The sequence below is a fragment of the Triturus cristatus genome, chromosome 6 (assembly GCF_964204655.1).
Source record: "Triturus cristatus chromosome 6, aTriCri1.1, whole genome shotgun sequence".
Taxonomy (NCBI): Eukaryota; Metazoa; Chordata; class Amphibia; order Caudata; family Salamandridae; genus Triturus; species Triturus cristatus.
Window position 1 is genome coordinate 1,117,970,255 of NC_140589.1, and position 13,398 is coordinate 1,117,983,652.

Here is a 13,398-nt window from a genome sequence, read left to right on the forward strand (position 1 = left end):
GCCACAGATACGGCCAACCCTAAATCCGTATTCACCACATTAGTTCCATCTTTAAGTCAATCGCAATCGTTTAAGTCAGACAACACCTCAAACCTATTCTCTAGGCTAATGTTCCAATTGCTAGTGGAAACACTCCTACCCCCTTTGCTTGGAGACGGTGTCCACCCTGATCTTGATAATCCTTTGTGAGTATCTCGATTTCTCTTATAATAGAAATATTTGAGAGTTAGCGGGATGATGACACCTTGTCTTCGTTGCGGGGGGTTTATATTGGCCAAGACATTTGGGAGGACTTCAGGATTGGAAAAATTTAAAACCACACAATCACCTTTAAATTTTTTCGGATGATGCCCTAGCCATTGGACCCTTCTTGCCATAATAATTTCTCCGGCTAATTTCTGCTTACCCCAAGGAGACATCTTCATGTTATTCACCAGCCAATACAAGGATTTACTGATCAGAGAAGATGTAGTTTCTGTTTTATCAGCTGCCAAAGCAGGAACATTGGCAAGAACCAATGTAAGAGGTTCTGCCTGGGAAATACATTGAAATTGGTTGCTTGTCAGTGTTAGTGCTTTAGGGGTATCTATGCTTGCCTTCGGGAGATTTTTATTAGTTCCAGATGGCTGGATTGGGATGTTCACTTTCTCATTTCCTACAATTCTTTGTCCTCCGTTCGGGGGTACCCCATTAAAAATACGTACATTTGGGGATATAGGTATGGTTCTAGTGACTTCATCCACAGGTCTGTTTATTATAGCGTTCAACCTAGCTATCTCTGCCATAAGATGATCAATTTTGGCTACCAATGGGGTTATTATACCTCCTATTTTAGTATCAATCATGTCTATTATCTTTTCAGAGAGCTCAGTCTCGGGATTTACGTTAGAAACTGACCCTGATGCATCTTCTTTACTAGTGCTTTTGTTCACAATGGTAGTCCTTTTCCTCCCTATACGAGACCCATTACTTTTAAACTGGGACTTTCTGCATGCTCTAACTAACCTACTTCTCAAGGGAAGAGCGGGCGACTGCGAGTCAGCTCCTACATCAGCCTCATCTATATCTAATACAGTATTTAATGGCGATTTAGGAGCTAAAGATGCGCAAGAATCAGGTATGTCACTATCCACAATCATTAAATCTGAGGACATGCTACTTGTCGCCTGTAAGGGAGAATCCAACGGTAAGCCAGACAAAGGAATCAGTGGTGGAGAGCTAGGAGAACATGTTAACCCCAATGATGTCCTCCTATCGTTGTTAATTTTACTGACAATCTGGACCAAATAATTGTCCATAGTGTTTGTCATTGTAGAGTTCCTTGTTTTAGACATTATATCCATGTGTGACGACTAGCTGCAAGTGGATCTGGGAATGGTAACCCTAGACAGCAAATATGTTCACCAGTAACAGTACCTGTGGTGTGGCAGTCCCAGAGGAGGTAACTTGTAGTCACGGACGGCAAAGGTGTGGCCCGTCCCGTCCTCGCTCGACCTCGGACGGCCTCAGACGGTCCCGCCCTTGTCCCGGGCTTCTCCCGGCGCCGACCCGCGCGCGATCCCGCGTCGCGGGGGCTCCCGGTTAATTTATGCGCCTTCAAGCGCGATGTTGATGACGTGGGCGGGTGTCTCCCGCTAGGGTTGCTGGGATGTGTAGTCTGCACACTGCGGCCGTGAGGATTCAAACCGCGGCAGAGGAACACCGTAGCATGCTGGCGTGGGCACTCCAAAAAACTGCTGCTAGGAGACCAGGGCACAGGTAGGACTGGTTGACCGCTACAGGCAAGAGCACGCCCGCTCTGCCGGGGCTCCCGGTTAATTTATGCGCCTTCGAGCGCGATGTTGATGACGTGGGCGGGTGTCTCCCGCTAGGGTTGCTGGGATGTGTAGTCTGCACACTGCGGCCGTGAGGATTCAAACCGCGGCAGCGGCAGAGGAACACCGTAGCATGCTGGCGTGGGCACTCCAAAAAACTGCTGCTAGGAGACCAGGGCACAGGTAGGACTGGTTGACCGCTACAGGCAAGAGCACGCCCGCTCTGCCGGGTCTCCCGGTTAATTTATGCGCCTTCGAGCGCGATGTTGATGACGTGGGCGGGTGTCTCCCGCTAGGGTTGCTGGGATGTGTAGTCTGCACACTGCGGCCGCGAGGATTCAAACCGCGGCAGAGGAACACCGTAGCATGCTGGCGTGGGCACTCCAAAAAACTGCTGCTAGGAGACCAGGGCACAGGTAGGACTGGTTGACAGCTACAGGCAAGAGCACGCCCGGTATTCTTATATACCGCACTCCCGGCCCTATAGGACATTTCAACACCTCCCTACTCTCGGTGACCTCCCAGTCGGTTGTCTCTCCTTCCAACTTCACCCTACTTGGAGATTTTAACATCCATTTTGACAACCTGCTGGACTCCTCGGCACAAGAGATACAATCAAGCCTGGCAGCAATTCAACTTGAGCAACTGGTCTCCTCTGCTACTCATGAAAAGGGGCATCTGTTAGACCCAATTTTCAGTAACTCTGACCAGCTCAAAGTGGGCAACATTACCAGACTGCCTTGGACAGACCATTCCTTGATAGTTTTCAACTGGAACACAAGCAAATCACCCCCTTCCTTATTTAATACAAGGAAAATCCGTAATTGGGCCAAACTTCCCATTGACAATTGGACGCAAGCTCTTCGCACCACTAGACCTTCTCTCTCTCAAGACCCCACCGCTAACAACATAAAATATAATGAGTGGATATCCACCTCTCTTGACTCGGTTCTCCCGGAACACTCATCAAACTCCAAGAGACATAGCAAAACTGCACCTTGGTACACAGAAGACCTCAGAAACCACAAACGTCTCTGTAAAAGACAGGAGAGAAAGTGGCGTGCATTATACGATCCTGAAGAAAAAGCTACCTATAGGGAAATGATCAGGAATTATAAACTGGCCATAAAAACCTCGCAAGCTGCCTACTACAACCTTAAAATAACTACATCAAAATCCAAATCTAAAGAAATCTACCGGATAGTTAACTCCATGATCAAACTTCCTCCACCTGTTACAGATAATAACAATTCACCGTCCAAATGCAACGAATTGGTGGAATTTTTCTTTCAAAAAGTCAACAAAATCTATCTTTCTTTTCCCAACCCGCCCACTGATTCGCCTGTCCAAGGCCCGCATCTAGCCCCAAACTCGATCAAGCAGCTGGACTCCCTTCCCCTGATAACATTGGAAACCTTAGAGAAATTAGCACAACAAATAAAAACCGGATCCCCATGCGATCCTGGCCCTCCAGGTTCTTTGTGCTTGGCCAGCAAAACCATCTTCCCCACTCTCGTGGATCTACTTAACTCCTCTATAGTAAGCAGGACAGTTCCCACGACCTGGAAGCACGCCATGGTACAGGCGCTACTAAAGAAACCCTCCCTTGACCCGGTCAACCCCAGTAATTATCGCCCGATATCATTACTTCCTTGGGCGTCAAAAATCCTGGAGAAACACGTCAATACCATCTTGACTTCTTTTTTTGAGGAAAACCACCTCCTCGACTCTTCCCAAACTGGCTTTCGAGCCAAACATGGGACAGAGACCGCCCTACTGGCGGTAACTGAGGGGGCAAGACGAATCCTGGATCGAGGAGGGTCAGTGGCAGTGATCCTCCTCGATCTAAGTGCCGCATTTGATACGGTACATCACAAAATCCTGTTAACCCGCCTCACCGACTTAGGAGTGACTGGAGATGCCCTGACATGGTTTGAATCTTTTCTATCAGGCAGAACATTTCAGGTCTTCAACGGCTCATCCCGCTCATTCAGTCGCCCTTTGGGATGTGGAGTCCCGCAGGGCTCCTCTTTAAGCCCCACGCTCTTCAATGCATATATGAGGCCGCTGGCTGGGATTGTTCGTCCGCATGGTGTCAATATCATCTCCTATGCGGACGACACCCAGCTGGTGGTTTCCCTTACACAGAAGAGCAACCTCCAGCCACCACCAGACCTAGCGGCCTGCCTGGAAGACGTAAAGAGCTGGATGATGAGCTCATGCCTAAAGCTCAATGACGATAAAACGGAGCTCATGCTTCTGGGCCCGGCCTCCCCTGCCACCATAGAGTTGATCTGGCCACCAAGCATGGGAATAGCCCCACCCCCCAGAGACAACATCAAAAGCCTAGGCGTGTGGCTCGATAAATCTCTGAGCCTTAATACACAGGCCACCAAGATATCAGCCACTTGCTTTGGCCTCCTTAGGGTGATCAAAAAAGTCCTTCCCCTTCTCCCTTTCGAGGCTAAACAAATAATCATACAGGGCCTCATCCAATCCCGTCTGGATTTTAATAACGCCCTCTATTTGGGAGCACCAGACTACACCTTACAAAAGCTTCAACGCACCCAGAACTGTGCTGCCAGGGCGCTGCTGGGAATCCCTCGAAGGACCTCAATAAAAACCGGCCTAAAGACCTTGCACTGGCTACCTGTCAAAGACAGAATAAAGTTCAAGGCACTATGTATTGCCCACCAGACACTCTGGGAAATGGGACCAGACATCAACCGCTCCCTGATTTCCTTCTACAGGCCCAACAAGACCCTTCGTTCATCAACGGCATATCTAGCCAAAATTCCCAGAATCTATAGAGCCAGAGCAGGAGGACGCTCCTTTTCGTACAACGTTTCCAAACTTTGGAACACCCTCCCTATGCAGCTGAGAAACAATCCCTACCTGACCAGCTTCCGCAAACAGCTAAAAACTTATCTGTTTAATGCCTAAGAAAGTAACCTTTTGAGGATTTTCTCTGTCTCTAGCGCCTGGACGCCTCAGGGCAGCTGCAGCGCTCTATAAATTACATTTTCATTTCATTTCATTTCATTTCATACTATGCCATTCCAGCGGGCTCAGGTCTTCCCTTGGAAACTCTAGAATACAGAAGCAGTCCTCTACATTCCCTGTGTCTTCTCTTAGGAGTTGAGTACACTCTGTTCCACCTACTTGGCCACCTCGCACTGTATGAGTTTACTGGGTGGCGACATCTAGAAAGGCCGCCATGCCTCAGTCAGAATCACCTCCCAGCTTAGTCATGGATTTCACTATGCCCACGGCAGCCTGGGGTGAGGCCAGAGTGCACCACTACTTTGCACTTTCTCCGTTGGCAAGTTAGACCCTGGGCTGTTGAAGGAATCTTCACAAGCAGCCCAGGAAAGGGAGCACGTCGGAGCTGTAGGAGACTGAGATAATCTCCTAAGCTCTGCCCCTTTAATTTTGTTTTTATTAAACAAAGCGGAGGCCATTTGGAACTCTAACCCCCACACGAGCCAGTGAGCCCCCTCGCATAAATCCTGCTCCCTCCCTACACAGCAATGGTAAAAAATACAGCATATCAGACATTTCATACTAAGAACATAAACCAGCATATTGTTAATGCACATTGATAACGTGAATTTACACATGTGCCTTAACCAATGCTAAAACACTGTTGCTTAATCAACTGCGATTTTGATTATATATCTGTTTGAAGCTCACCAAGCAAAGCCTTATGATTACTGAACAATGACAGGATTTTTAAAAAACTGCCATTTTGTTGTCCTGTGTTGTACATTGCACATTTTAACCACGCCACCTTAGAAAGAACAGCTTCGTTATGAAGCTGGCATAAAGAAGCGAGGATTGCAGAAAGTAGTAGAGTCAGCTCTTTACGCAAGAACATTTTGTTACCTTCCCAAGGTCTTGCATTTTTCACACAAGAAGACCTTGGTGTATACTGATTAGTGTCTCTGTTAAGTACATGTTCCTGCTTCCAATCAATTGCATTGAGAACAAGCATTAAAAATGCAATAGGTTTCGCCTTTTTATTAAGTTAAAGCCATTTGCTTTGCTATACAATACCATAGCAGATGGCTTTAACTTAATCAAAGGCGAGACCTATTGCATTTTCAATGCTTGTTCTTTTACTGTTGACTTTGTGACACTAGATTATGTATTCTTTATAAATGCTATCTAGAGTATTTTTTAAGTAAAATAAGAAATGTTTTTTTGTTTTATTTAGATTCTCCATAAGCACGTTCATTGAAGACAGTCATGGATGGTTCAGAGAGTGACGAAGATGTGTGTAATGAAAGAACATCTCTTCTCAAAGCGGAGAGTCCCACACTTCCCTTTTATCAGGATGGGACACAGACGACAGAATCAACACATAGGGTAGGTTTCTCTAGACTAGAGCAAGTGGCTGTGCCACCGTTTCAGCTAATTTGTATTTGAGTTATTTAAGTATCCCAGTGCCCAGGTCTAGGTATGAAAAGCTAATCTCACTTTCCTGAATATATGATTATGTTGCATTGTGTTTTTCTTAAAAATAATCCTTTAATTCTCCATTACCACTACAGAGTGCAAGCCAAACCCTGCCCCTAGCAGTGCAGGTCATTTCTACATAGTGAGAGAGGTCCCTAATTGCATGTTGCTTTGTTTTTCTCCAGCATCTTCAATTGATTGCCCTAGATAACATTTTCCAGGATCCAGTGTAAATTAGCAGCTAGCAATGGTATTGGTGCTATGTAGAACTAAATGGTGAGAATCCGCTTCTGAATGCCACACAACAAAGTTTTTAGCAAATCCTCTGGTGAAAAGGTAGAGGAGGACAAAGGTGAACTGCGAAGATGAGCAGAGTTGAAAAGGGATGAAAACCTTTAGGGATAGATAAGAGATTTTCTGAAATCCCTGGAAACTCCCTGGCTATAATAACATTTCAAGCCTGTTTTCTGTGAAACCACAACCTTTTCCTGTTTTTTAACTTTGGTCTATTCACTTGCATCTGCTTTTACCGCTAATTTTCCTTTCTAGGGCTGTGCCTGTTATCAGGAAATCTGCTAGTAGGTGACATAAACTATGCTTGTGCAGTTTTACAACTGTCCATGATCTGACAAACAGGAGGCATGTACAATTTTTTTTATTTATTTTGTTTTGGAACTCCTACGGAGGTCCAGAAAAACACACCAGCAAATTAAAAGGACACACTTTACATACAATACAAAATACTTCATTATACATTCCTATAAAAATTCTTATATCAAACATACTGAAAGGTGTTACTATAAATACATGAGACAATCAAATAACCAACAGATAAAAAAACTCTTATATCAAACATACTAAGAGATGTGCAAATAGTGTTATGAATACATGACGCAATCAAATAACCAACCAGTCGATATTAAGTCATGACAATAAAACTACTGTTGGAAAAATTTCTGATAAATAGGCAGAAATGTTTAAAAAAATTGATATATCTTAAAACAAACCATTTCATTCGGAGGGGTCAAAACCAAAGATCGTGCCTCCTGAGCAGAGTAAATATTGAATTTGGTGAAAACTGGCTTTAGGAACACTCGCCTGGCACTTTGCAGCTTTGAACATGCACATAAAACGTGATTTAGATCTTGGATTTGCAGCTGGCACAATTCACAAATTCTCTTCTCTCTAGGTGTTTTATCCCATATGCCAGTAACCTCTCTTAGGGGCAGCAGATCGAATCTCAGTAGGAGTCTCAGCCTTCTAATCCTGTGAGGGATATTCCAAGTTAAATAAGGCTCTGGTTTACTCCCCAAAGCACTCCCACTGACCCCCACATTACTGGACCTGGCCTGGCTTAAAGCAGCGTCTCTCACCAAACTGATAGGGGAGCTAGACTTCTTTAAGAGCTGTTTCAGTAAAGACTGGGACATAAGAGAAACAGGATTCAAACTAAGACCGAAAGTATCATTTGCACATACAAAGGACCTAAATAACGTTGATTGTTATTTTGGTGTGCCAAAGATTTCTATTCTCATGGCGGCCCTAAGTGTACCCTCTTCCCCCAAAAAGAGGGAGTTACCCCACCTGAGAACCGCTGCCTGGGATCAAACGAAGGACAAAACGAATCCAAATTCAAGGCACAGTACATGTGGGGCAGCCAAAGAGTTTAAATTGCAAGTTTGACGCAGGATTCGTCCTTCCGCTTTATCGAACGAGAGCCAGTAATTCATGTCCAACACCTCGGCAGCATATATTAACGAAGGAGGGATTTTGACCTTAAAAACAGATAAGACATGGCTGAAATGGTATAGAATCTGTTTAATGCACTTGCCTGGGAGACAGCTTTGCTAACACAATGTTTAATATGCTCCAAGTCTCGACCTGTTTTGGAAAACCCTTCCATAAATATAAATACGAGTCAACCAGTTCCAGTTTTTCAGACCCAAGCATCCATCTTAGACATCTCTTTATTCTGAGCCCCTTCTTGCGAAAAACCAAAATCTTGCTTTTTGCAATATTAATTTTCAAAAAGTGAGCCTCTGCATATTTACTTAAGGCGTCCAGCCAACGTTGCAGGCCAATGGGCGTTAGATCGAATATTGCAACATCGTCTGCATATAATAGAGAGCCAACGGACATTGTACCAATTTTGGAGGCATCCCCTCTTACAGAGTTCAGAGCGCCAAGGAGATCAGCGATATACAATGAAAATAAAAGTGGTGCTAATAGGCAACACTGCTTAAGCCCATTATGCGTTCTAATTTTACATGATAACCCCCGCGAACCTCCCATCAGAACCTGGCACCAAGTGTCTGTATGCAATTCCATAATCCGACCCAAAAGATGATTTGGTATGCCAAGTAAGACAAGTTCTCTCCACAGCGTCTGGCGGTCCACCTTGTCAAACGCCGTGGAGAAATCAATAAAAGCTGTATACATTGGCATCCCTCGGGAGAAAACATATTTCTCTACAATTGTCTGAACAATAGCTATATTATCCAGGGTGCCATGGTTCTTTCTAAAACCAGCTTGTTCCGGTGGAAGAATATCCTGATCAGAAACCCATTGTTGTAAATGGCATAATATGCTTTTTTCCAAATAGTTTGCCTGAGGCATCCAGGAGGGCAATCTGTCTAAAACTAGTTGGCACCGTTTTCGGTCGGCATGTAAATCTATTCAATAATAAGTGTTTGATGTGGCAGAGCATATACAGCTCCGCAGTGCGGATGGTTCTTTGTGGACATCTGATATACCTTCCTTTCTGTTGCTGTGCTCTCCTGTATGGGGGCTAAATGGGTTCTCGATGATCAGAGCTGTAAATATGGGAACCACCAGTTCAGGTAAAGAGGTCAACAAGGGAAGGTCCCAGCATATGCAGCCCCTCCATTTGAGAGATTCAATGACGACCCATCCTTCCATATAGTGACTGATCAACGGTGGTCGCTGCAGTGCAAGCCAAACTGACAGCAGAGCCTTGAGCCACCAGACACTGCAGTTGGAACTCTTGACGTTTTCTAATGCGGAGTTGCAGAAAGCTTCGGGCTGCGCACATGCTGAATGTTTCTAGAGCTCCGTTAGGTGGAAATGGTGCAAATTAAAAAACAATGCTGCTGCTTATCTGCCACAGCAGTGGGTTCACCGGTTGCGTTCATGTCAGGATCAGAGCAACCTTTAGCTGTCCTTCTTGATAACTACACCTATAGACCAAGTAAAAGATTCTTTGACTCCCCACATTGACTACTAGGGTCTTTATCTATAAATTAGTAGTGATTTATATATGGGCTCCATCATACTTCCCATGGATGACACACAAAAGTGAGGGCTAAGTCCCAACTTTTTCACCCCACCTATCTTCTACACGCAAGCGCTTCACAGACCCTGGAGAGGTTTCTAACCCCCTCCTGGCCTCACTGATCTGTGATGAATTTATAATTCATAGCCTCCTGTAGGAGGTTAGATCCCATCATTAATGGTATGGACTTTAAGGTACAGGTGATGGTAGCCAATTGGAACAGTTTAAGGAGATGGTCGGCCAAAGGTAAAAACAAATTCTTCATCTGACCCAAATCTGTCAGTCATAGAAAAGCAGATCAGATCGTAGTGGGAGCTAGTGTATGGACAGAAGGGTTTCAAAACTTGCATAATAACCTGTATTCTTAGATTGGAGCAGGAAGTTAAAAATGTTTAGACAACATTCCAACAGTGGCAAGGATTCAAATTTTTTAGTTTGCAGCTTTTGCAGGGTGCTGACATTAGGGCCACTTAATTTTCCTTTCTGCGAGAGAATATTTTGGATACTCATTCTGAGAGTTCCTTGTAGGTGCATACAATATCTAGGACGTCTACAAGAGGACCAGGATCCAGACCTGTGGGTGCTAGGATTGTGGTTCTAATCTAGTTCACTCTTCAGAGAGAAAGGTGAGCACAAGAACTGCTATGATGAAGAGAAAATTCTAATTAAGAGGCTCCAAAGTGTTTATTTTTCCAGGCTTGTGTTGATCGATCCCGAAGAGAAGCATTGCCTTTTGTTAACTGTGAGCTACTGGTAAATTGATTTGATGCCTTCCACTGATTCTCTCCCAATTATTTTTTTTTTTAATAGGAATGGTAAAAACATACTTTTTCGCCCAGCACCTGTCTGCTTGGAACCTTCTGAATAGCAAAAAAACCAGATGTTTATCCAGACCTGGGCCTACTCCTAGTTGAGGCATTGTGATATTATTGTATGAACCTGTGTGATGTTGGGTCCCTTTTTAGGTCTCGCCTGAGCCAGCTCATGCGCTGCTCTGGCGAGACTTTTAGTAAGGGCTTCAGAAAATGCTACCACTGTGGCATAGAGCTTGCGTTTACGCGAGCAGGCGCGCGCTTACGAGCAGAGGCGCCATATGGCTTTCCTCTCTCATCATGGGTCATCAGCTTTCAATATACGAGAGCTTTCTTTCAAATTCCTGAAGTCGATAGCTTCCTTGTCATTTGCGTTACTAAGCAATCCTGGGCGGAGCCAACTGTTAAATTAAATGAATCCGGTTACTTGTGTTTACAAGCATCTCCTGAGAAACGCGGCGAAACTTTCAAACGACTCCGTGGTTTGAAAGTTTCGCCGCATTTCTCAGTAGATGCTAGTAATCAGCTTTCAAGATAGGAGAGCTTTCTTTCATATTCCTGAAGTTGATAGCTTCCTTTTCATTTGCCTATATATCCCTACCTCTCTTCTACCCCTCTACCTCTACTCTTCCTCTCTTCTACCCCTCTATCTCTCTTCTACCCCTCTACCTCTACCACACTCTCTCTGACACTCTCTCTCAGACACTCTCTCTCAGACACTCTCTCTCAGACACTCTCTCTCAGACACTCTCTCTCAGACACTCTCTCTCAGACACTCTCTCTCAGACACTCTCTCTCAGACACTCTCTCTCAGACACTCTCTCTCAGACACTCTCTCTCAGACACTCTCTCTCAGACACTCTCTCAAAGACACTCACAGACTCTCTCTCACTCTCTCCCACAGACTCTCTCCCACAGACTCTCTCCCACAGACTCTCTCCCACAGACTCTCTCCCACAGACTCTCTCCCACAGACTCTCTCCCACAGACTCTCTCCCACAGACTCTCTCCCACAGACTCTCTCCCACAGACTCTCTCCCACAGACTCTCTCCCACAGACTCTCTCCCACAGACTCTCTCCCACACACTCTCTCCCACAGACTCTCTCCCACACACTCTCTCCCACAGACTCTCTCCCACAGACTCACTCTCTCCCAGACACACTCTCTCCCAGACACACTCTCTCCCAGACACACTCTCTCCCAGACACACTCTCTCCCAGACACACTCTCTCCCAGACACACTCTCTCCCAGACACACTCTCTCCCAGACACACTCTCTCCCAGACACACTCTCTCCCAGACACACTCTCTCCCAGACACACTCTCTCCCAGACACACTCTCTCCCAGACACACTCTCTCTCCCAGACGCACTCTCTCTCCCAGACACACACTCTCTCCCAGACGCACACTCTCTCCCAGACACACACTCTCTCCCAGACACACACTCTCTCCCAGACACACACTCTCTCCCAGACACACACTCTCTCCCAGACACACACTCTCTCCCAGACACACACTCTCTCCCAGACACACACTCTCTCCCAGACGCACACTCTCTCCCAGACGCACACTCTCTCCCAGACGCACACTCTCTCCCAGACACACACTCTCTCCCAGACGCACACTCTCTCCCAGACGCACACTCTCTCCCAGACGCACACTCTCTCCCAGACACACACTCTCTCCCTCACAGACACACTCTCTCCCTCACAGACACACTCTCTCTCTCACAGACACACTCTCTCTCTCCCAGACACTCTCTCTTTCTCCCAGACACACTCACTCTCTCCCAGACACTCTCTCCCAGACACTCTCTCCCAGACACTCTCTCCCAGACACTCTCTCCCAGACACTCTCTCCCAGACACTCTCTCCCAGACACTCTCTCCCAGACACTCTCTCCCAGACACTCTCTCCCAGACACTCTCTCCCAGACACTCTCTCCCAGACACTCTCTCCCAGACACTCTCTCCCAGACACTCTCTCCCAGACACTCTCTCCCAGACACTCTCTCCCAGACACTCTCTCCCAGACACTCTCTCCCAGACACTCTCTCCCAGACACTCTCTCCCAGACACTCTCTCCCAGACACTCTCTCCCAGACACTCTCTCCCAGACACTCTCTCCCAGACACTCTCTCCCAGACACTCTCTCCCAGACACTCTCTCCCAGACACTCTCTCCCAGACACTCTCTCCCAGACACTCTCTCCCAGACACTCTCTCCCAGACACTCTCTCCCAGACACTCTCTCCCAGACACTCTCTCCCAGACACACTCTCCCAGACACTCTCTCCCAGACACTCTCTCCCAGACACACTCTCCCAGACACTCTCTCCCAGACACACTCTCCCAGACACACTCTCCCAGACACACTCTCCCAGACACACTCTCCCAGACACACTCTCCCAGACACACTCTCCCAGACACACTCTCCCAGACACACTCTCCCAGACACACTCTCCCAGACACACTCTCCCAGACACACTCTCCCAGACACACTCTCCCAGACACACTCTCCCAGACACACTCTCCCAGACACACTCTCCCAGACACACTCTCCCAGACACACTCTCCCAGACACACTCTCCCAGACACACTCTCCCAGACACACTCTCCCAGACACACTCTCCCAGACACACTCTCCCAGACACACTCTCCCAGACACACTCTCCCAGACACACTCTCCCAGACACACTCTCCCAGACACACTCTCCCAGACACACTCTCCCAGACACACTCTCCCAGACACACTCTCCCAGACACACTCTCTCCCAGACACACTCTCTCCCAGACACACTCTCTCCCAGACACACTCTCTCCCAGACACACTCTCTCCCAGACACACTCTCTCCCAGACACACTCTCTCCCAGACACACTCTCTCCCAGACACACTCTCTCCCAGACACACTCTCTCCCAGACACACTCTCTCCCAGACACACTCTCTCCCAGACACACTCTCTCCCAGACACACTCTCTCCCAGACACACTCTCTCCCAGACACACTCTCTCCCAGACAC

General features: G+C 46.8%; 1 protein-coding gene across 3 annotated transcripts in view; it reads left to right on the forward strand.

The window, feature by feature from the left end:
• The window catches only part of PSEN2 (presenilin 2), a 575,466-nt gene that overhangs the window by 38,635 nt on the left and 523,433 nt on the right, over window positions 1–13,398 (forward strand). For all 3 annotated transcript variants that reach the window (XM_085611985.1, XM_085611987.1, XM_085611986.1), the window contains exon 2: window positions 6,031–6,182. In XM_085611985.1, the coding sequence (XP_085468111.1) occupies window positions 6,063–6,182 (120 nt within the window). In that variant the 5' untranslated portion in view covers window positions 6,031–6,062. The remainder of the gene's footprint in view (window positions 1–6,030; window positions 6,183–13,398) is intronic.